The 23,034-nt window shown below is 46.1% G+C and overlaps 2 protein-coding genes across 5 annotated transcripts in view; one reads left to right on the top strand and one right to left on the bottom strand.

The window, feature by feature from the left end:
* The window catches only part of LOC308580862 (uncharacterized protein), a 194,933-nt gene that overhangs the window by 150,954 nt on the left and 20,945 nt on the right, over nucleotides 1-23,034 (bottom strand). The window contains exons 3-4 of the mRNA XM_081183105.1: nucleotides 22,659-22,839; nucleotides 22,403-22,529 (exon numbers count right to left, since the gene is read on the bottom strand). Coding sequence (XP_081039231.1) covers nucleotides 22,403-22,529; nucleotides 22,659-22,733 — 202 coding nt within the window. The 5' untranslated portion in view covers nucleotides 22,734-22,839. The remainder of the gene's footprint in view (nucleotides 1-22,402; nucleotides 22,530-22,658; nucleotides 22,840-23,034) is intronic.
* LOC308580805 (zinc finger and SCAN domain-containing protein 23-like) lies at nucleotides 1,606-12,529 on the top strand. 4 transcript variants are annotated; one of them, XM_081182993.1, is made up of 6 exons: nucleotides 1,606-1,737; nucleotides 3,509-4,068; nucleotides 5,648-5,774; nucleotides 6,921-7,024; nucleotides 7,242-7,368; nucleotides 9,472-12,529. In XM_081182993.1, exons 2-6 carry the CDS (start codon nucleotides 3,697-3,699, stop codon nucleotides 10,185-10,187), a joined length of 1,446 nt encoding a protein of 481 aa, XP_081039119.1. In that variant the 5' UTR covers nucleotides 1,606-1,737; nucleotides 3,509-3,696; the 3' UTR covers nucleotides 10,188-12,529. The 4 variants fall into 4 exon arrangements, with proteins under 4 accessions (XP_081039119.1, XP_081039116.1, XP_081039117.1 ...); XM_081182990.1 differs by having other exon boundaries at nucleotides 1,617-1,737; nucleotides 9,460-12,529; XM_081182991.1 differs by having other exon boundaries at nucleotides 1,698-1,775; nucleotides 9,460-12,529.

The following is a 23,034-nucleotide window of genomic DNA, read 5'->3' as shown; positions in this document are numbered from 1 at the left end:
AAAGCAGCAAGAGCTGTTTACATCAGGAGCTGTTGGGACAGGAAGTCTGCTCGGGAGAAATTGGTGTGCTTTTCTCAAAGAGACAAGTCGCCTAATTATCAGTCTCTCTGGACTGAAGGAGGATTCCTGGACAAAGGCTTTGGGATGCTGGCATTGCTCCCGGGCGGGCGATAATCCAACAGTGGTTGTGTGTGTCCAGCTGCACATTTAAATATTATTTCTCCCTCCTCAAGAAAATGAATCCCGGCTATGGTAGTTTGTGAAGGTTGCTGGGAATTGTAGCTCTGTGGTGGGTAAAGTACACTTCTCAAGATTCTTTTGTAATAAACGAAAATCTGCCCTTATTCACTTATGGGGGACACAAGACCCCTTATAGAGTCCTTTGCAGGTTCTCCATCGGTCGGAGAAAATAACAGAGGCCAATCAGAGAATACTGAGAAGCAAAGCAGCTAGTAAGCCTAGCAGCTAGTGTGCCCCCTTCACACACAGGAAAGGAGGAGGACCCAGAACCAAGGTGTGCCCGCCCTTATATATAGACATCTTAAATTGCCAGCCCTGGAGTCCAAGACCACCCCCAGAAACATCATACCTACATCACAGAAAGGGCGGTCTACAACAGAAATCTGAGTGCGTTGTTTACCTCCTTTCTGGCAGGTTACCTGTTAATGCTCACTTGATTGGATACCCTGGGGAGCCTGGCCAGTCTTCTGTAATGATAAATACTTAGTTCCTGAGCCAGGTCACAGGCTCACACCCTATTCACACACAGACATACCCTTAAGACAGGATTTGTGAATGAAAAGACAATGGGGAGGCTTTTCCATTTTCCTTGACCTTGCAGAGAAATCATTTGGACAGTTTGGGAGTCAAAATGGTTTCAGGGCTGTTTTACTGAGCTGCTTCAGACATGTGGTTTATATATTTATGTACGCGTTTGCTTGGTACATTTATGAACACACACACACACACACAGAGAGAGAGAGAACATGTGTGTGTGTGTGTGTGTGTGTGTATGACCTTAATTTTTTTATTTCACTTTGAAGGAAAGGATCTGTTTTAAAGGACTTGGGATCAGTGCGTTTTGTTAGACGGCCAACCCTGCAGCCCGGGATTACTATGCGGAATTGTAGATATGGGGGGGGGGTCATCTAGCCCAACCCCCCTATAAAGCAAATGTTATTTGCACTCAGTGAGTGCCCCTTCCCCACAGGGGCAGATGGTCTTTGCTTTACTTCCTTTCAGACTCTCCCAACAGACGTGTCTTGGCCAGGGGAACCGCTCGCCACTTGAAAAGCCTCTGCTGAGGCCGCTGCTGCAGTTCCTATCCTTACCGCCCCCTTCTCCCCCCCTCCCCGCTTTTGCATGCACGGTACATGCACCCGCCTACATGAAAGGAAGAGCAGCGCAGGCTTTGCATTTTGTTTCCTTTTCTAGGCGGACAGGGGGGCTGCCGCAGACTAGCCTTGCAAAAGGAGAGAGAAGCTTTCTGCAAACCTGGCGGGGCTGGGGGGGGGGACTTTCCATCCCTTCCCCTCCCTCCCCGCGCGAAGTTGCCTTAAGAGTTAAAGCCAGAGAGTGCAAGCTGCTAGAGAGAAAAAGAGAGAGAAGGGGATGCTGGATACTGACCCCCCCCACTCCGCCCAACCTCTTCCCTTGGGAAAGGGGGCGTGGCTTAAGCGGAACAGCTGGTCCGCCCCCTCTGCCATCGCGCGCCTCCTTTGCCCTGCAAGGAGTCGGGTGAGTGCAAAGCGCCTTGGGGTGCAGCAAGCTCCGGGGTGTGTGGGTGTGTTTGTGTGTGTTCAATGCAATGCAATACCCGTGGAACTGAGGGTGGGGTTGGAGAGAGAGCAGGCAGGGAAGCTGCGAGTCAGGTGGGGGGGGGGTTGCAGCTGATTCATCCTCGTTGCATAGAAGAGACACGGGTTTCTCCCTAAAGGTGCGCTCTCTCTCTCTCTCTCTCACTCTCTCATTCACTCACACACGTGTGCCTGCATGCACACACACACAGATCACGTGAAGAGCCCTGTAGTTTCATTCGGCCAACGGCCTATCTAGTCCAGCATCCAGTGTTAGAATCACAGAATCGTAGAGTTGGAAAAGGGACCCTGAGAGTTATCTAGTCCAACCCCCCCCCCCTCTTCAAGACAGGAATCTCAGCACTGTGTCCTTAGGGGGGCCAAGCCTGCAAAGAAGAATTGGACCCCAAGAGCATCTCTCCCCTCAGGTGGCCTCCATAATAATTTAATAATAGTAATGATTATATCACCTGTATTTTAAATTGGTTTTCTCTCTCCCCCCCCCCATTATGTTTTTATTGTAATTTTACTGGTGTTAGCCGCCCTGAGCCCAGTTCTGGCTGGGGAGGGCAGGGTATAAATTATTATTATTATTATTATTATTATTATTATTATTATTATTATTATTATTATTATTATTATTTTATTTATATGCCACCCATTAGAGTGGGTTGCCCCAGCCACTCTGGGTGGCTCCCAACAGAATATGTGTTCTAAAAGTAAGATTTTTATTTCCTTGACATCTGACGGGAGGGCATTCTACAGGGCGGGCCCTCTGCCTAGTTCCCCGTCGCTGAGTTGATACAGAGTAAGTTGAGTTCATATAGAATAATAAGTTGATATCCTAAATTTTCAGCTTCTCTCAAAGAACCAGGATCAGGAAGTTTTTAATGTTTGATGTCATGTTTTTATATTTTGCTGGAAGCCACCTGGAGTGGCTGGGGAATTATTATTATTATTATTATTATTATTATTATTATTATTATTATTATTATTATTATTATTATACCACTTGTTCAGTGCATTTGGAAGCATCCCCATAACTTGAGGTAATATATTCAAACAAAACATTCACTCCTGATTCACCGTGTGAAAAGGTACTTGCACTGGCGTGCTTTCGAACTGCTGGGTTGGCAGGAGCTGGGGCCACCGGCCTTCTGGTTGGTTTAGACCACAGCACCACCTGCGTCCCTACGACTCACTGTGTGCAATCCTACCACCGGCTGAATTTTATCTGAGTCCTGGGATAGCTCAGTTGGTAGAGCACGAGGCTCTCAGGGTTGTGGGTTCCAGCCCCACCTTGGCCAAAATATTCCTGCATTGCAGAGAGTTGGACTTGGTCCCTTCCAACTTTGTAATTCTGTGGTCTATGAACCTCACTTATGAGGGAACCGCCAAAATTATTCCTTTTCTAAAGCAAAATTTTGTTAGACGTTCCGTAGCCCACCTTTGCGCAATAGGAGTTTGCCCTTTCAAGATTGGAGAGCGAGAGGAAAAGGAATCTCAGAGTGGGCTTTTTTTTTGTGGGTGGAACAGACATGACTTTTCTGGTCAGGGGGCAGAAGGAGCTTGGGTTGACCCCTAGCTAGAGATCCTCCATCCCCTTGTCTTGGTGCAGATTTGGGTCTCTGCCTCCTAGGAGAAGGAAGTCCCTACTTCTCAGCTTCCCCTTGGTGTCCTGTTCCCTAAATCTCACCTGCTTTTCCTTGCAGACTGCAGACCCAGTTTCCTCCTCTGCTTCTTTGAAGGCATCTTCCAGTTTTGCCAGAGGGGGGGGGAGACCTTTGCAAGATCCTAATCTCCTCCTCACCCTGTCCCAAAGTCACACGCTCCTACCCTCCAGAAAGAAGGCGGTGGTGGAGGCTCTGTCCTGGAGGCCAAGCTGTTGTGGAGCTCAAGGATGGAGGAGCAAGACTCAGGTGGGCCTGAGGCGGGAGAAGGTCCCCACATCGTCCAGATTGGGAGCAGTGGGGCCATCTGGGGGGACTTGCCACAGAAGTGCTTCCGGGAGTTGTGCTACCAGGAAGCTGAGGGTCCAAGAGAGATCTGCGGCCAGCTCCGCTCACTGTGCTATCAGTGGCTGAAGCCGGAAAGGAACACAAAAGCCCAGATGCTGGACCTGGTGATCCTGGAGCAGTTCCTGGCTGTCCTCCCCCCGGAGATGGAGAGCTGGGTCAGGGAGTGCGGAGCGGAGACCAGCTCCCAGGCGGTGGCCCTGGCAGAAGGTTTCATCCTGAGCCAGGCAGAGGACAGAAAGCAGGAAGACATGCAGGTGAGGCTTGTGGCTGGAAGGGGAAATGATATATAATGAATTGAAAAGGATGTTCAAAATAACTTTTCTTTAAAAAACAAGAAGTTCTTCTTTTGATAATTATAGGTACAGAACTACCTAAATTGTACAGAAATTTATTTATGCATGCAGCTACAGCAGCAAGAATGTTACTTGCCCCCAAATGGATAGAAGCAGAAGTCCCAGTAAAGGAAGAATGGATACAGAAACTTATGGGAATAGCAGAAATGGCTAAACTTTGCCGGAAGAATAAGAAAGCAAGATAACAAACTTTTTAATTAAGGAGTGGAAATGGTCTATTATTTACAGATAAATTGTAAACAGATAAAAACATTAGCAGGATTACTGCAATAACTTGCAGTTATCTAAAAGTATATGTTTACAGTAGATAATTAAATGAACAAGTTAAATGAATTTGGATATGCAGATGATATTAAAAAATAAATTTAAGGAACCATGGAAAGAGGGGGGAAGGAAGTCAATTTTTGAAATGTTAAATGGATTGTAAAACTAATGAAATGTATAAATTTGAAAAGTATATTCAAAAAAAGTATTTATTATTTATACCACCCTTCATCAAAAGATCTCAGGGTGGTTTTCATATAAAGTGGTACCTCAGGTTACAGACGCTTCAGGTTACAGACTCCGCTAACCCAAAAATAGTACCTTGGGTTAAGAACTTTGCTTCAGGATGAGAACAGAAATCGTGCTCCGGTGGTGTGGCGGCAGCAGGAGGCCCCATTAGCTAAAGTGGTGCTTCAGGTTAAGGACAGTTTCAGGTTAAGAACGGACCTCCGGAATGAATTAAGTACTTAACCCGAGGTACCACTGTAATAATAATAAATATGAATTGCAATTGATAATAAAGAACAAGTATTTTCTCCTCACCCTGCCTGAATGTCATACTTAACAGTCTGTATATTTGAAAGACAGCGTGTCATTCCTTTTAATAATAATAAAATCCTCAGTGGCGCCGCAAGAAATCTGCTAGCACATTTGCAAAGCTAAGCAGGGTCCGGGATGGTTTCAAATTGGATGGGGAACCATTTGTTGAGATTCCTGCACTGCAGGGGAGACTACACGGCCCTCAAGGTCCCGTCCAACGCCACCATTCTGTGAGTATTGGCTGCCCATCTACTATCAAGGCAGGTTCAAGTTCCCTGTGTTAATTTACAAAGCCCAAACTTAGGTCCGAGGGAACCTCAGAGATCACCTACTGAACCCTTATATCTCAGCTGCATCACTGACATCATCTGCAGCAGCTTCGCTGGTCATCCCTCCAGTTGGCGAGGCTCATTTGAAAACAACAAAAACACGAGCCTTTAGTGTCGCCGGATGAGTTCCCACTTCAACTCTTAAAACGTTTGCCTGGAAATCCTCTATTCCGCCAGGCCTAGGAAGGCAAGCTAAGAATATGGACTTCAATGCTAGTTAGCTAATTTCAGCATTTTCGTTACGGTTTGACATGCAATTCTTGTAACCTGCTATGATCAATATTTTTCCCCCTTTCCAAATCTCTCTCCCCGCCCTTCTCTCTCCCCGGGCTCGTTGCCCTTTTCAGCTGCAGGGCTTGCTAGCCAAAGGGGCCACAGATTTCCCAGGGGACAAGAAGCATCCGCCGGAGGCTACGCAGAGGCTGCTCTTCAGGTGGATCAAGCAGGAGGGGGACGGAGGGCCCCCCTCCCTGGGTAAGGACCCCCATGGAGGACCCCCCCATGGTTGTTCCTGACTCACATGAACTAGTACAAATAATAATAATAATAATAATAATAAATAATAGAGAGGCAGGTGGCACTGTGGGTAAAACCTCAGCGCCTAGGACTTGCCAATCGTATGGTCGGCGGTTTGAATCCCCGTGGCGAGGTGCGCTCCCGTCGTTCGGTCCCAGCGCATGCCAACCTAGCAGTTCGAAAGCACCCCCGGGTGCAAGTAGATAAATAGGGACCGCTTACCAGCGAGAAGGTAAACGGCGTTCCGTGTGCTGTGCTGGCTCGCCAGATACAGCTTGTCACGCTGGCCACGTGACCCGGAAGTGTCCGGACAGCGCTGGCTCCCGGCCTATAGAGTGAGATGAGCGCACAACCCTAGAGTCTGGCAAGACTGGCCCGTACGGGCAGGGGTACCTTTACCTTTAATAATAATAATAATAATAATAATAATAATAATAATAATTTATTATTTGTACCCCGCCCATCTGGCTGGGCCTCCCCAGCCACTCTGGGCGGCTTCCATAGAAACCAAAAATACACTAAAATATCACACGTTAAAAACTTCCCTGAACAGGGCTGCCTTACGATGTCTTCTGAATGTCAGGTAGTTGTTTATCACTTTGACATCTAGTGGGAGGGCGTTCCGCAGGGCGGGTGCCACTACTGAGAAGGCCCTCTGCCTGGTTCCCTGTAGCCTTGCTTCTCGCAATGAGGGAACCGCCAGAAGGCCCTCAGTGCTGGACCTCAGTGTCCGGGTAGAACGACGGGGGTGGAGACGCTCCTTCAGGTGCGAAAATGCTCCCCTTGACTTTTGTAGGAGGTGAGGCGGTTCTGTTGAACGCGCAAAGCTGCCTCCTACCGAGTTCCCCCTGGTCAGAACTGTCTACTCTGACTGGCAGCTGCTCTTGGTGCTTTTAGGGAACTTGGATCAGACCAAACAGATGCTCTCTCACTGAGCCTTCCCAAATAGAAAAAAACGGAAGCTGTCTTATCCCGACTTGGTCCATCTAGTTCAGTAGTGTCTGCACGGTCTGGCAGCATCTCTCCCAGGTTCCAGGCAGGGGCGCTTGCTGTGAGAACAGGACGCCATCCTTAGGCTCTAACGTTTTAACGTCTTCCTCGTAGAAAGTGCAACAGTCCTCAGAGATGGGGAGTCGGCGCTGGGGGTTCCTCCTCTGACGCCTTCTCTTTGCAGCCAGCTGGAAGTGGCTCCTGTGTTACCAGGACAGGTAGGTATGGGGCGGGATTTGGGGGGGGGAAGGGGGCGAGGACACCCTCTCACCCTAGTCTCCTCACACCCCTCTGGGCCTGGAGGAAATAGCATTGTCTTTCTTTGAAAGCACAGATCCTGCAGGAGAAAATTCAGCTGGCCTCCACCTTTGCTATCTGTTTGTAGGCAATTGCATTTTCTTCTGAATTTCTTCCTTTCTCTCTTTTTTAAATCAGGGTCTGGCACCCTTTGAGAAGATGTCTGTTCACTTCATGGAGGAGAAGAGGACTCTTCCAGAACCAGGCCAGGCGTCTCTGCACAGGGGATCTGCGGAGGAGAACACTGGGGATCTGGTCTTTCTGGGTGAGGCTCCTTCTTTGCCTTGTTCACTGATCCAGTTCATTCACTGACCAACTTTCAAGCCCCCATTTATGTTCCGATATATTTGCTGTTCATAGATGTCGATAGCGGGGCAGGAATTACTTCTGCAGAAGCCGCGTTGATTCATCAGCAAGACTGGCCCTTCTGCAAGCACAATATAACATTATTTGCCCCAGATTCTCAAAGTCTCTCGCTGAGATTGGAAAATCTCACTCCGTTTGTGAGATGGGTTCTGCTGCTTTCAGGACTAAGCTTTTCAGTCTTAGGAATGGACTTTGAGGAATGGAGGAAAAATAATTTCCACCAGGCACATTGAAGGACAAGTCTTGCAGATGAATCAGCACAGCTTCTGCAAAAGGAAGCTCTGCTTCAATAATGTCTTCGACTTCCATGAATGACGAATGCATAGGAACATAAGAAGAGACCTGAAATCGGATCAGGCCAGTGGCCCATGTACTCCAGCATCGTGTTCTCCCAGTGACCAACCAGGTGGCTCTGGGAAACCCTCAAACAGGATTTCAGGTTGGGAGTGTCTCCCTGCCCTTCCATGGATATGTCCTTGGGGATTGATCCTGGGACCTGCTGCATGCCGAGCTTTGAGCCTGGAAAAGAGGAGACCATAGCATAATAGAATTGTAGAGTTGGAGGTGGCCGCAAGGGTCATCTAGTCCAACCCCCTGCAAGGCAGGACTCTTTCACCCAGTGTGGGACTCAAACATGTGAGCCTGAGATTGAGGGGTTTCGTGCTCTACCAGTTGAGCTATCTGTATGATTCAGTATGTACGATTTGAATCTGTGTGATTCAAGTATCTTCAAGGCCTGTCACACGGAAGATGGAGAAATCTTGTTTCTTCTTCTTCTATTATTAATTTGATTTATTTGTTGTTTAGTCGTTTAGTCGTGTCCGACTCTTCGTGACCCCCTGGACCAGAGCACGCCAAGCACTCCTGTCTTCCACTGCCTCCCGCAGTTTGGTCAGACTCATGTTTGTAGCTTCGAGAACACTGTCCAACCATCTCGTCCTCTGTCGTCCCCTTCTCCTTGTGCCCTCCATCTTTCCCAACATCAGGGTCTTTTCCAGGGAGTCTTCTCTTCTCATGAGGTGGCCAAAGTATTGGAGCCTCAGCTTCAGGATCTGTCCTTCCAGTGAGCACTCAGGGCTGATTTCCTTAAGAATGGATACGTTTGAACTTCTTGCAGTCCATGGGACTCTCAAGAGTCTCCTCCCGCACCATAATTCAATTCGATTTATACACCGCTGTTATTCCTGCATTCCAACATCTGACTCACTATTGGAGCTCTCAGACAACGCCTGTCACTCTGGCCCTGTCTTTCGTCTCCCCTTTGTTCAGAGCTCAGATTACAGCTGCTCTCGGCCTTCCGTTGCTAACTGTTCTCTCTCTATGCCTGCTTCTTCTTCTCCTGTCAGCACCTGAGCTTTGCTGACAACCTCCCTATACCCGGAGGTCTCAGGGCGGTTCACAAACAAGACCACAACATATAAAAACAAACCGAAAACAATAACCCAATAACCCGCCCTGCCCCCAAGCCACATTCTAAAAGGGTGTTGGATGTGAAACAGATCAACCAAAGGCCTGGTTAAAAAGGAACGTTTTTGCCTGGTGCCTAAAGGTGTGTAATGAAGGCGCCGGGTGAACTTCCCTGGGGAGCGCATTCCACAGATGGGGAGCCACTGCAGAGAAGGCCCCGTTCTCATGTTGCGACCCTCCAGGCCCCTTGAGGAGGAGGCACATGAAGAAGGGCCTCGGAAGATGATCTCAGGGTCCAGGTATGTTCATATGGGAAGAGGCGGTCCTTGCGATTTATGGATTTATAGGTCAAAACCAGCACTTTGAATTGGTCCAGGAAACTAATCAGTAGCCAGTACAGTCAGACCAGGATCAGTGTAATATGCTCAAACCGTCTTGCTCATAGAACTCCACAATTCTATGACCTTCTCCCTTTATTTGGAAGAGTTTGCCTCCCCATTAAATATTTTCTGCTCTGTTGATCTAAACAGTGTTGAGCATCAGCTCTCTTCCCTAATTGAATTTCTGGTTTTGGTTCCCTCAGGTAACGGGCAAGAGGATCGCCAGCAGAGCGAAGGGCAGAGAAGGGCAGCTGAGGAGGCTCAGAAGTGGGGGACCAAAGCCTTTGTGTTCAAAGGGGGCGAGGCGGATGAGATTCCGATCGTGGAGGAACGTCCTGCAGGGAAGCGCCGGTACGTCCACGGCAGAGAGAAGCCCTTGAAATGCTCCGAGTGCGGGAAGAGCTTCAACCACCAGGTCCACCTCCTCAAACACCAGAGGACCCACATGGTGGAGGAAACCTACCGGTGTGCCGAGTGCGGGAAGCAGTTCAGCCACAGCTCCTACCTCAGCTCCCACCAGAAGATCCACACGGGGGAGAAACCCTACAAGTGCCTGCAGTGTGGGAAGACCTTCAGCCACGGCAGGAGCCTCAACTCACATCAGATAATCCACACGGGCCAGAAGCCCTACAAGTGCTCGGCATGCCCCAAGAGCTTCAGCCACAGCAGGAGCCTCAAAGTGCACCTGAGGATCCACACTGGGGAGAAGCCCTTCGGCTGCTCCGAGTGCGGGAGGAGCTTCAGCCAGTGCTCCAACCTTATCAAACATCAGAGAATCCACACAGGAGAGAAGCCGTACAAGTGCTCCCAGTGCGGGGTGTGCTTCAATCAGAGCATCCAGCTGAAGAGGCACCAGATCGTCCACACGGGTCAGGATCCCGTCTATCAGAGCATCCAGCTTAAACGGCACCAGATCATCAACACGGGGTAGGATCCTGCGAGTCCTGAACCCAACCCCTTGCTTCATTTTGGGAGAAAAGCACACGGCTCCCTATAATTGATGTCGTTGAACCTGCCAGAGAACTACAGGTGAACTAATTAAATAAACAGAAGTTTAGAGTTGGAAGGGACCCCAGAAATCATCATCTAATAAAAAAAAAATTTAAAAATAAATGTTATTTATACCCCGCCCTCCCCAGCCAGAGCTGGGCTCATTGCGGCAAACACCAATAAAATCACAGTAAAAACATAATTGGGGAAGGAAAATAAAAAAAAAAAACCAATTTAAATTACAGGTGGCTTAAAAGTCTGCTTCAAGAGCATTTCCTTTTAACTAAAACCAAAAACCAAAATGGCACCTCTCTGCGTTGCCAGTTTTGTGCAATAATGCTGAATTAAACCATGTGATGTCGTCTGCTTCTGCAGCCAAATCTTTCTCAAAAATTGCTCCTCAGCCTGTCTTGGGCCTCTGAGTGCATGCAGACACAGGAAGCGGAAGCGGGCTGAGTGATTCATCTAGTATGGTCTGCACTGGCTGGGGAGACTTCCAGGTACATTGGGGCAGGGGATGGGCCTATTAATGACTGCATATAATTAATGGTGCAAACAGTTGCAGGGGTAGGGGGCTGAATTATGAATTTTTTTCTAATTCATTTATCGTCAGGCATTCCAAAGCGACTCACAATGCAACAAATTTTGCCTGGGAGAGTCACATGTGCAAAACCCACTGAAATATTTGCATATGTAAAAGATAAAGAAGAGTTTGGATTTGATATCCCGCTTTATCGCTACCCGAAGGAGTCTCAAAGCAGCTAACATTCTCCTTTCCCTTCCTCCCCCACAACAAACACTCTGTGAGGTGAGTGGGACTGGGAGACTTCACAGAAGTGTGACTAGCCCAAGGTCACCCAGCAGCTGCATGTGGAGGAGCGGAAACGCGAACCCAGTTCACCAGATTACGAGTCTACCGCTCTTAACCACTACACCACACTGACCCCTGGACAGTTAAGTCTAGACAAAGGCGACTATGGGGTTGCTTTCAGGCCGAGGGAGCTGGCATTGTCCGCCGACAGCTATCCGGGTCATATGGGGGAAGCCAGAATGCAAGGAAACGCCGGGTACCTTCTCACCACAGCAGTACCTGTTTATCTACTTGCACTGGTGTGCTTTAGAACTGCTAGGTTGGCAGGAGCTGGGCCTTTGGGGGTGAAGTCCAACTGTGGGCAGCTTGCAGCACCTGCTGTCACTTCATCATGTCATGGGCAAATGCTCAATGCCAGCAGAGGGAGTAGCACCTCCGTATGAACTCTGCTTTCAGCCTCCTGTACTGCCAGCTTTCTACAGATTTCTGAAAGATGGGCCAATTATGGGGGCACAGAGATCCCTCTCTCCGCAGGGAGATGACTCTCCTGAAACCACTGGCAATGCCCACATTTCCCTGTGCCACCTTCCCTCCCCATGTTGGTTGTTCCCCTCAGCACCTCCGTTATTCCAGCTGCCACCAGGGATTTGATCCACTTTGCTGTTAATGTAGCCATGAATGAGAAGGCAAGGTAAAACAATGAATTTATAACAGGGAGATGGACTAGATGACCCTTGGAGTCCTTTCAACTCCACATTTCTAGGATTCCAGAGCCAATCCTGCTTCCTAAACACCACTGTCGTGCTCCATGTGACGCCGCAACAGCACTTTTCACCCCGGCCTTGTTGGGCCAGTCCTCACTTAAATAGAGTGCGACCACCTCATAGTATACCAGTAACACGAATTTCTACAAATTACCCTAGATTATCTAGTGGGGGATTTGTGTGAGGGAAAACTTAATGATTTGGAGTCTCAGCATTTGCTCAAACAAACAATAAAGGTTTTATTAAAGGAAGTTTATGACACAAAGTGGGTAAAACAAAGGTTACTTCAGGTTATGATGTTATTTCAGGTAACCGTTCACCTAATAATATTTATACTAAATTTAACTGATGTTATGGACTTCTAATCAAGCACAGCTTCTTATAAACTTCAGTTGCTTATGTTCGGTTACTTCACTTCAGGTAGATGTCACAGGTTTTTAGACTGAATGGTAAATGCTCAGCTTATTTCCAGTTATTTCACTTCTGTTCTTTCTCAGTTGTTGCACAGCTGTTGCCGCTTAGTACTTTGGTTCTTTTCTTTTTTTAAGCACAACTATCCAGGTTTATTGAATTAAAATACAAATATATATATACATACATAGAAGTAAGAAAAAGGGTGAGGGCGAACAAAGGAAAAGAAAAGGAAAAAAAGTTTGCATTGTTATACAACCAGATATTAAATTTTGAATAAAAAGACTTCCAATTCTTCTCATTGTGTTAATGTTATTTACACTTTAACGCACCATCGTCTATTATCTTGATTTGTCTTCATACACTACAGTAGGTAAACATTTTACACATTGCACAAGAATCAATTTAGTTCTGCTAGATTTTTATTTGAACAATAGGTTTTTATATAATGTTTGAATATACTCCATTCTTTATATACTGTCTGATTTGAAAGCCCTCTTACTCTCCCTGTCATCTTAGCCAACTGGAGGTATTCTATCATAAGCGCCTGCCATTCTGTTTTAGTGGGTGCTGTTTCATTTTTTCAATTCCTTGCCACTAATATTCTGGCTGCCATTGTCCCATACATGAACAGTGGCACATTCCATAAAACTACCGTATTTTTCGCACCATTGGACGCACTTTTTTCTCCTAAAAAGGAAGGGAAAATGTCTGTGCGTCTTATGGAGCGAATGTGTGGTCCCTGGAGCCAAATCGCTGTTGCCCTGCGCTGCTGGGGTGCTCTTTGGTGGGGTGGGGGAGGAGCCACGGTGCTCTGCCGGCAGCCTCCGTTTTCCCCTGAAGCCCCGACAAGGTTTGCAAGCAGAGGGAAGGCTGTGCGTCTTTTCCCTGCGCTCCTGGGGTGCTCTTTGGGGGTGGGGGAGGAGCCACGCTGCTCTGCCTATAGCTTTTGCATTCCCCCTGAAGCTCCGACAAGGTTTGCAAGCAGAGGGAAGGCTGTGTGTTCCTGGGGTGGAGGGGGGGGAGCAGCAAATTGCTTTCTCTCAGTGCCTCCTAATTCAACTGCAAAGGATTGCCTAACCGGATTCTGAGCTCCATTTGAAGTTTAAAAATATTAAGTTTGGGGATTTCTTCAGGTAGCAGTTTTGCAGAAATAGTCATAAATACATGCAAAGCATTTCCACAATTCAGTATTAGTGAGCTCAGCTAAAACCGAGCAGGCATCTGGCTCAGTAACAGTTTAAACTAAACAACTATAACCAAAATAAAAAAAAATTCCTTCCAGTAGCACCTTAAAGACCAACTAAGTTAGTTCTTGGTATGAGCTTTCGTGTGCATGCACACTTCTTCAGATACACTGCTCTGTATCTGAAGAAGTGTGCATGCACACGAAAGCTCATACCAAGAACTAACTTAGTTGGTCTTTAAGGTGCTACTGGAAGGAATTTTTTTATTTTTATTATGGCAGACCAACGCGGCTACCTATCTGTAACTGCAACTATAACCAGACATCCTGTGTGTTTGTGTGTGGACCATGTTTCTAGCAGCTAATCTTTATTGCTGAAAAGAGGCACTGATATTCCACTCCAAATCTATAATTCATTATACAAATTCTTACAAGTACAGTCCACCTATACCAAACCAAAAACATTGTGTTCTCTTGTTATTGAATGGAAGCTATTTATCTGCCCTCTTTTCCTCCTCTGTTCTTTGCTCAGTCACTCCATTTTGAATCTTCCTTTCAAAACAACCATGCCTGTTTTGAGAAAACTTCAGAGATTTAGGAACTGGAGCACAATCATTTGATCTCTTTGCTGTTCCTCCATACTCCAAGCACTTCTCATTTGCACAGCCCTGGTTTCTCTCCCTGACTATTAATATTCTTGATTAATAACAGTAAAATGCTCAAATTTTAATTTTTGTGACTGCTGCCAATACTGACTTCCCAGTGATGATGAAAACAGCTACATTATAATGGAATGTCTGTCCTTTTTCCATTCTCTTCATTATATATTGTGGCTCGCTTTAAAGCAGCAAAGTGGACAGGAGCCACCCACTTTGCTGTTTTAAATAGTTTAGTACAACATTTGAGATGGATTTTTTCTTCTTCTTATTTTCCTGCTCTAAAAACTTGGTGCGTCTTTTGGTCAGGTGCGTCCTATGGAGCGAAAAATACGGTAAATTGGTTCCCCCTGTGACAGTGTATAGGTGTTAATTGAGAACTGTTATAATTGAAAAACTTTCCACACTTCTTTCATTTAAGCAATCGCTTCTCTGTGAGATTTTTGATGTCTTGTAAGTTTTCCACCTTCACTGAAGCTCTTCCCGCACTCCATACATTTATATGGTTTCTCCCCTGTGTGAGTTCGTTGATGTCTTCTAAGGCTTGCACTCTGACTGAAGCTCTCTCCACACTCCAAACATCTAAATGGTTTCTCCCCTGTGTGAGTTCGTTTATGTATTGTAAGTTTTCTACCTTCATTGAAACCCATTGAAGCTTCATTGAAGAAGGAGCAAAAAGGGTTTTCTTGTGTGTGTGTGTTTCTTTGTGGCTGATTAGCTGTTTTCCCTGTGTAAAGGTCAGAGGGGGCAGGGTTTCTGTTGAGGCAGGGGATTAGCTGTGGGAGGAGCTTATCAGAGTTTGCAGGGCAGCAGTTGAAGAAGGAGCAAAAAGGGTTTTCTTGTGTGTGTGTGTTTCTTTGAGGCTGATTAGCTGTTTTCCCTGTGCAAAGGTCAGAGGGGGCAGGGTTTCTGTTGAGGCAGGGGATTAGCTGTGGGAGGAGCTTATCAGAGTTTGCAGGGCAGCAGTTGAAGAAGGAGCAAAAAGGGTTTTCTTGTGTGTGTGTGTTTCTTTGTGGCTGATTAGCTGTTTTCCCTGTGTAAAGGTCAGAGGGGGCAGGGTTTCTGTTGAGGCAGGGGATTAGCTGTGGGAGGAGCTTATCAGAGTTTGCAGGGCAGCGGCACGCGCCTAGTGGCGTGCGCAGTTATACCCATCTTTTAGATTTAGGGGAGCTAGTCTCAAACGTTTGTTGGGGGAGACCTAGGTTTTTTTGTGGGGGAAGTTATTTGTCCTGTCTTCAAGCTTTTTATGATGGAGGACCTCTGTAGCCACCCCCAACGACACGATCTCAAGATGGAAGGGGAGGGAACAGCTGCAGTCGCCTGCGATTCCTGCACAATGTTTGCCATCTTGCAGGCAGCTTTACCTGCAGCAATTGCATGTTGATTGCCCTCTTAAAAGACAAAGTCCAGCAACTGGAGGAACGTGTAGCTACGCTCCAAAGAATTAGAGAGCTGGAGCTCTTCTTGGAAGCAACAGAGCACACCGTCCCCACCAAGGAGGAGACAGGGGACTCCCCTGAGAAGGAGGATAGTTCACCAACACAGGAGCCAGATATATGGAGAAACGTGACTCAAAGAAGTAGGAGGCCCAGGGTTCACTCTGATTGTTTAGAAATACACAATCGCTTTGAGGTCCTCTCCCCTAGAATGGAAGACGAAGAGCAGACTCCATTTGAGGATCTCTCCCTCATTACAGTTGATCAGGTATATGAAGACGAGCAGCAAAGTCAGTCCTCAGGGAATGTGCAAGCGACCTTGGAACGGACAGTTCACGGAAGAACCCCGACCAAACCCAAGAGGAGGCGTGTAGTGGTGATAGGGGATTCCCTACTGAGGGGAACAGAAGCAGTGATCTGTGGGCCTGACAAGATGTCTCGAGAAGTGTGCTGTCTCCCCGGGGCTAAGATCCAAGATGTAACTGAATGACTGCAAGGTATCATAAAACCCACTGACAAATACCCCTTCCTCTTGGTTCATGTGGGAACCAATGACACTGCAAGCAATAGCCTCCAGAAGATCAAAAGAGACTACGAGGCTCTCAGCAGGAAATTGAAGCAACTAAATGCACAAATTGTCATCTCGTCTGTCCTCCCAGTTGAACGACGTGGCCCAGGGAGAGAGGGGAAAATAGTGGAAGTGAACAGCTGGCTTCGCAAATGGTGTAAACAGGAACGGTTTGGATTCTTAGATCATGGACTGCAGTTTCTTGAAGATGGACTTCTGGCAAGTGATGGGCTGCACCTCACAACGGTTGGGAGAAATGTTTTTGCCAAAAATCTCAGAAACCTCATCAGGAGGGCTTTAAACTGACTAATGTGGGGGAGGGAGACAGTGCTCCTGAAGGTAGGAGTCTATCAATTAATGAAGATGATCATCCAAATGTCATAGACCAAATGGAGCAAACAGCACGCGGACCTAGTGGTGGGAGGAAAAAATCCTTAAATAAGAGACACGGGGGAATGATTAATGGACTTCAATGTCTGTACACTAATGCGCAAAGCATGGGAAATAAACAAGATGAGCTTGAGCTCTTGGTACAGCAAACTAAATATGACATAATAGGCATCACTGAAACCTGGTGGGATAAGTCCCACGATTGGAATGTAATAATGGGGGGATACAATCTATTTCAGAGAAACAGACCAGACAAGAAAGGAGGAGGAGTGGTGTTATATGTCAGGGATGTGTATACCTGTGAAGAGATCCAAGATTTAGAACCTCAAAGCCAAAGTGAGAGCATTTGGGTCAAAATTAAGGGAGAGAAGAATAACAGAGACCTCATTGTGGGAGTTTACTATAGATCCCCAAGCCAAACGGAGGACATAGATGATGCCTTCCTGGAACAGATGGCCAAGCATGCAAAAGGAAGGGAGATAGTAATGGGGGACTTCAATTACCCGGATATTTGTTGGACGTCCAACTCAGCCAAGAGCATAAGGTCAAACAGATTCCTCACTGGCCTTGCAGACAACTTCATTGTCCAGAAAGTGGGAGAAGCAACAAGAGGAACAGCCATTTTAGATCTGGTCCTAACCAATGTTGATGACCTAGTTAGTGGAGTAGAAGTGGAAGGATCATTAGGCGCGAGTGATCATGCTCTTCTGAAGTTTACTATACAGAGGAAAGGAGCAGCCAAGCATACTAGGACTCAATTTCTTGACTTTAAGAAAGCCGACTTCATAAAACTTAGGGAAGTGCTGGGTGAGATCCCATGGACAGTAATACTAAAAGGAAAGGGAGTTCATGATGGCTGGGAGTTTGTTAAGAGGGAGATAGTAAAAGCACAACGTCAGGCAATACCAATGAGACGGAAACATGGAAGGTGCCTAAAGAAGCCAGGGTGGCTATCAAAAGAACTTTTAACTGAATTAAGATTAAAAAAGGATGTGTACAAAAAATGGAAAAGGGGGGAAACCACCAAAGAGGAATTCAAACAAATAGCCAGCACGTGTAGACACAAAGTCAGAAAAGCTAAAGCACAGAATGAACTCAGGCTTGCTAGAGAGGTTAAAAGCAACAAAAAAGGCTTTTATGGGTATGTTCGTAGCAAAAGGAAGAACAAAGAAACAGTTGGGTCACTCAGAGGAGAAGATGGTGAAATGCAAACAGGGGACACAGAAAGGGCTGAACTCCTCAATTCCTTCTTTGCCTCAGTCTTCTCCGATAAAGAAAACAATGCCCGACCTGAAGAATTTGGAGCAAATGATTCAGCAAAGGAAACACAGCCCAGAATAACTAAGGAGATAGTACAAGAATACTTGGCTAGTTTAGATGTATTCAAGTCTCCAGGGCCAGATGAACTGCATCCAAGAGTATTAAAAGAACTGGCAGATGTGATCTCAGAACCACTGGCAGTCATCTTTGAGAATTCCTGGAGAACAGGTGAAGTCCCGGCAGACTGGAGGAGGGCAAATGTTGTCCCTATTTTCAAAAAGGGGAAAAGAGAGGACCCAAATAATTACCGTCCAGTCAGTCTGACATCAATAGCAGGGAAGATTCTGGAGCAGATCATTAAGCAAACAGTCTGTGAGCACCTAGAAAGGAATGCTGTGATCACCAATAGTCAGCATGGATTTCTGAAAAATAAGTCATGTCAGACTAACCTGATCTCGTTTTTTGACAGAATTACAAGCCTGGTAGATGAAGGGAACGCAGTGGATGTAGCCTACCTTGATTTCAGCAAGGCATTTGACAAGGTGCCCCATGATATTCTTGTAAAGAAGCTGGTAAAATGCGGTCTTGACTATGCTACCACTCAGTGGATTTCTAACTGGCTGACTGACCGAACCCAAAGGGTCTCATCAATGGTTCCTCTTCATCCTGGAGAAGAGTGACTAGTGGGGTGCCACAGGGTTCTGTCTTGGGCCCGGTCTTATTCAACATCTTTATCAATGACTTGGATGATGGACTCAAGGGCATCCTGATCAAATTTGCAGATGACACCAAACTGGGAGGGGTGGCTAACACCCCAGAGGACAGGATCACACTTCAAAACGACCTTGACAGATTAGAGAACTGGGCCAAAACAAACAAAATGAACTTTAACAGGGAGAAATGTAAAGTATTGCACTTGGGCAAAAAAAATGAGAGGCACAAATACAAGATGGGTGACACTTGGCTTGAGAGCAGTACATGTGAAAAGGATCTAGGAGTCTTGGTTGACCACAAACTTGACATGAGCCAACAGTGTGACGCGGCAGCTAAAAAAGCCAATGCAATTCTGGGCTGCATCAATAGGAGTATAGCATCTAGATCAAGGGAAGTAATAGTGCCACTGTATTCTGCTCTGGTCAGACCACACCTGGAGTACTGTGTCCAGTTCTGGGCACCACAATTCAAGAAGGACACTGACAAACTGGAACGTGTCCAGAGGAGGGCAACCAAAATGGTCAAAGGCCTGGAAACGATGCCTTATGAGGAACGGCTAAGGGAGCTGGGCATGTTTAGCCTGGAGAAGAGGAGGTTAAGGGGTGATATGATAGCCATGTTTCAAATATATAAAAGGATGTCACATAGAGGAGGGAGAAAGGTTGTTTTCTGCTGCTCCAGAGAAGCGGACACGGAGCAATGGATCCAAACTACAAGAAAGAAGATTCCACCTAAACATTAGGAAGAACTTCCTGACAGTAAGAGCTGTTCGACAGTGGAATTTGCTGCCAAGGAGTGTGGTGGAGTCTCCTTCTCTGGAGGTCTTTAAGCAGAGGCTTGACAACCATATGTCAGGAGTGCTCTGATGGTGTTTCCTGCTTGGCAGGGGGTTGGACTCGATGGCCCTTGTGGTCTCTTCCAACTCTATGATTCTATGATTCTATAAACCCTTCCCAAAATCCTTACATTTAAAGGGTTTCTCCCCTGTATGAGTTCGTTGATGTAGAGTAAGGTCTGAACACTGTCTGAAGCACTTTCCACAAAACATACACTTATATGGTTTCTCACCTGTGTGAGTTCTTTGATGTCTAGTAAGTGTTCCATTGTGACTGAAACTCTGTCCACACTCCAGACATTTAAATGGTTTCTCTCCTGTGTGAGTTCGTTGATGTCTTCTAAGAGCTCCACTCTTAATGAAACCTTTCCCACAAATACATTTAAATGGTTTCTCCCCTGTGTGATTTTGTTGGTGTAAAGTGAGTTTCCTACTACAAATGAAGCTCTTTCCACACTCCAAACATTTATATGGTTTCTCCCCTGTGTGAGTTTGTTGATGTATTGTAAGTTTTCTACCTTCACTGAAACCCTTCCCACAATCCTTACAGTTAAATGGTTTCTCCCCAGTGTGACTTTGATTGTGCACAATGAGTTGCCAACTACGCATGAAGCTCTTTCCACACTCTAAACATTTATATGGTTTCTCCCCTGTGTGAGTTCTTCGATGTATAGTAAGGTATTAACACTGCCTGAAACCCTTTCCACACTCTAAACATTTAAATGGTTTCTCACCCGTGTGAGTTCGTTGATGTAAGGTAAGACTTCCATTTTCACTGAAGCTCTTTCCACACTCCATACATTTAAATGGTTTCTCCCCGGTGTGAATTCGTTGATGTACAGTAAGATTTCCCCTATCCCTGAACCTCTTTCCACAATCCATACATCCAAATGGTTTCTCCCCTGTGTGAATTCGTTGATGTTTTGTTAGAGTTCCATTTTCACTGAAGCTCCTTCCGCACTCCATGCATTTAAATGGTTTCTCCCCTGTGTGAATTCGTTGATGTGCAGTAAGATTTCCCCTATCCCTGAACCTCTTTCCACAATCCATACATCCAAATGGTTTCTCCCCTGTGTGAATTTGTTGATGTTTTGTTAGAGTTCCATTTTCACTGAAGCTCCTTCCGCACTCCATGCATTTAAATGGTTTCTCCCCTGTGTGAGTTTGTTGATGTTTTGTAAGAGCGCCACTTAAAATGAAACCCTTTCCACACTCCAAACATTTAAATGGTTTCTCACCCGTGTGAGTTCGTTGATGTACAGTAAAACTTCCATTTTCACTAAAGCTTCTTCCGCACTCTATACATTTATATGGTTTTCCCCCTGTGTGAATACACTGATGTATAGTAAGGTGTGAACACTGACTGAAGCTCTTTCCGCACTCCATGCATTTAAAGGGTTTCTCTCCTGTGTTAGTTTGTAGATGTGTGCTAATGTGTTCACTCACACTGAAGTACTTTACAGTATTCTGATTGCCTTCTCCATCACCTGGTTTAAAGTGGGGGATAATAAAATATTGTTAGGTATTCAAGAAGAGAACAAGAGAACTTAAAAAGAAAGGAAAGGAAATAATCTCAAGAACCCTTGGTATCCAGTTCTACCTTCAACTCCCCCATATAACACTGAGCACCAAGAGAAACCATCTCTGCTGACGTGAGGCATCTATGGCCATCCAGACGTGGTTGGACTCTAAGTACCATCAACCCAAGCAAAGATGGCCAATGACCAGGGATGATGGGAGTTGTAGTGTAGCAAACATCTGCAGGGACACCCTTTCTCCATCTTCCCCTTCCTGTGAAAATGCTACTCCTCTGTATTCAGCTTTCTCCTTCCTCCCTTGATGTGTATAATAATAATAATAATAATAATAATAATAATAATAATAATAATAATAATAATAAATTATTTATACTCCACCCATCTGGCTGGGTTTCCCCAGCCACTCTGGGTGGCTTCCAACCAAATAAAAAACATAGCATTAAACATTAAAAACTTCCCTAAACAGGGCTGCCTTCAGATTACTTCTAAAAGTCAGATAGTTGTTTATTTCTTTGACATCTGATGGGAGGGTGTTCAACCGGGCGGGCACCACTACTGAGAAGGCCCTCTGCCTGGTTCCCTGTAACCTCACATTTTGCAGAGATTGAGCACTCGCAGGCCAGTGTTTCCCAATTTTCTGTGCTTATACTGAATTTTTAAGATTTGCCTTGAGGGCGTCTTTAAACCTCTTTTGTTGTCCACCGGTATATCAATTTCCATTCTTAAATTGGGAATAGAGTGGTTTCTTTGGAAGACAACAATCAGGCATCTGAACAACATGAGCAGTCCAATGAAGTTGATGTTGAAGATTGTACTTTATAGCAACACTGTACTTTTGACATCTGAAGGCAGCCCTGTTTAGGAAAGTTTTTAATGTTTGATTCTATTTTTAATATTTTGTTGGGAGCTGCCCAGAGTGGCTGGAGAAACCCAGGCAGATGAGCAGAAAATAACTTTTATTATTATTATTATTATTATTATTATCAGCAGCAGCAGCAGCATCCAATTGCAGAACAGCCTTTACCAAGGCACCATGGACTTTGAAGAAGTACAAACTCAGGAAGAAGAAGAAGAGTTTGGATTTGATATCCCACTTTATCACTACCCAAAGGAGTCTCAAAGTGGCTAACGTTCTCCTTTCCCTTCCTCCCCCACAACACTCTGTGAGGTGAGTGGGGCTGAGAGACTTCAAGAGAAGTGTGACTAGCCCAAGGTCACCCAGCAGCTGCATGTGGAGGAGTGGAGACACGAACCCGGTTCACCAGATTACGATCCACTGCTTTTAACCACTACACCACACTGGATGAAAGGGAGAAACAAGCTAAGAGGAAAGTACGTTTGGCAAACCCTCACTGTGATTAACTCCTGCCCGGAGACCTATGTCCTCACTGTGGAAGGATGTGTGGATCCAGAATTGGACTCCACTGTCACTTATGGACACACCGTTAAGACTGTGCTGATGGAAGACAATCTTACTCAGCTACAAGGGGTCGCCAAATATGAAGACACGGCATGAATAAATGGCTCAAACAGGAGATTCACACCTTCAACGTCTAACAGCCAAGAGGAATAAAAATGTGCCCTTACCTAGAGAGGCCACCATCTCATAATTCTCCTCCATGACTTCCTTGTGCAGAGCTCTTTGGCCTGGATCCAACAGAGCCCACTCCTCCTCCGTGAAAAACACAGCCACCTCCTCAAAGGTCAAGAGGGCCTGGAAGAAGAAGAGGAAGAAAACAGAGCTTCTCTTAGATCCCCATCATCCCCACTCAACACAGAGGGAGGCTGGGTGGTCCCATCTGTGCCTCTTCCCTCCTCCCTGCTCCCGTTGCTCTTTCCCTACCTGAGGAAGCTGCCTGGCTCCTCTTTCCACTCCACCTTTAAGAAGAGGCCGTTCAGAGGGGGGCTCGGAGGCCATTGCGCTGCCAGTGGAAAGGACGGAGGAGGAGGAGGCGGCGGAAACAGGACCACTTCCAGGACTCTCTCAGCTATTGCCACGATGCACTTCAATGCAGGGAGCAGCTCTTTTAGGAGAACAATGAAGAAGTAATTGAATTTATATACCGCCCTATACCTGGAGGTCCCAGGACGGTTCACAGAAAGATGGATTTAATTAGGGCGGGATACATTTACACAGATAGCATACCTGTTACAAATTACAAATGTCAATACTAATAAACTAATATTCATAAATTCTAATTAGAAAGGCAGGGAACTGG

This window comes from Podarcis bocagei (assembly GCF_964188305.1).
Source record: "Podarcis bocagei genome assembly, chromosome: 2".
Lineage (NCBI taxonomy): Eukaryota > Metazoa > Chordata > Lepidosauria > Squamata > Lacertidae > Podarcis > Podarcis bocagei.
Note: the sequence above shows the minus strand (reverse complement) of the source record. Positions and strands in the feature narration are given on the sequence as shown.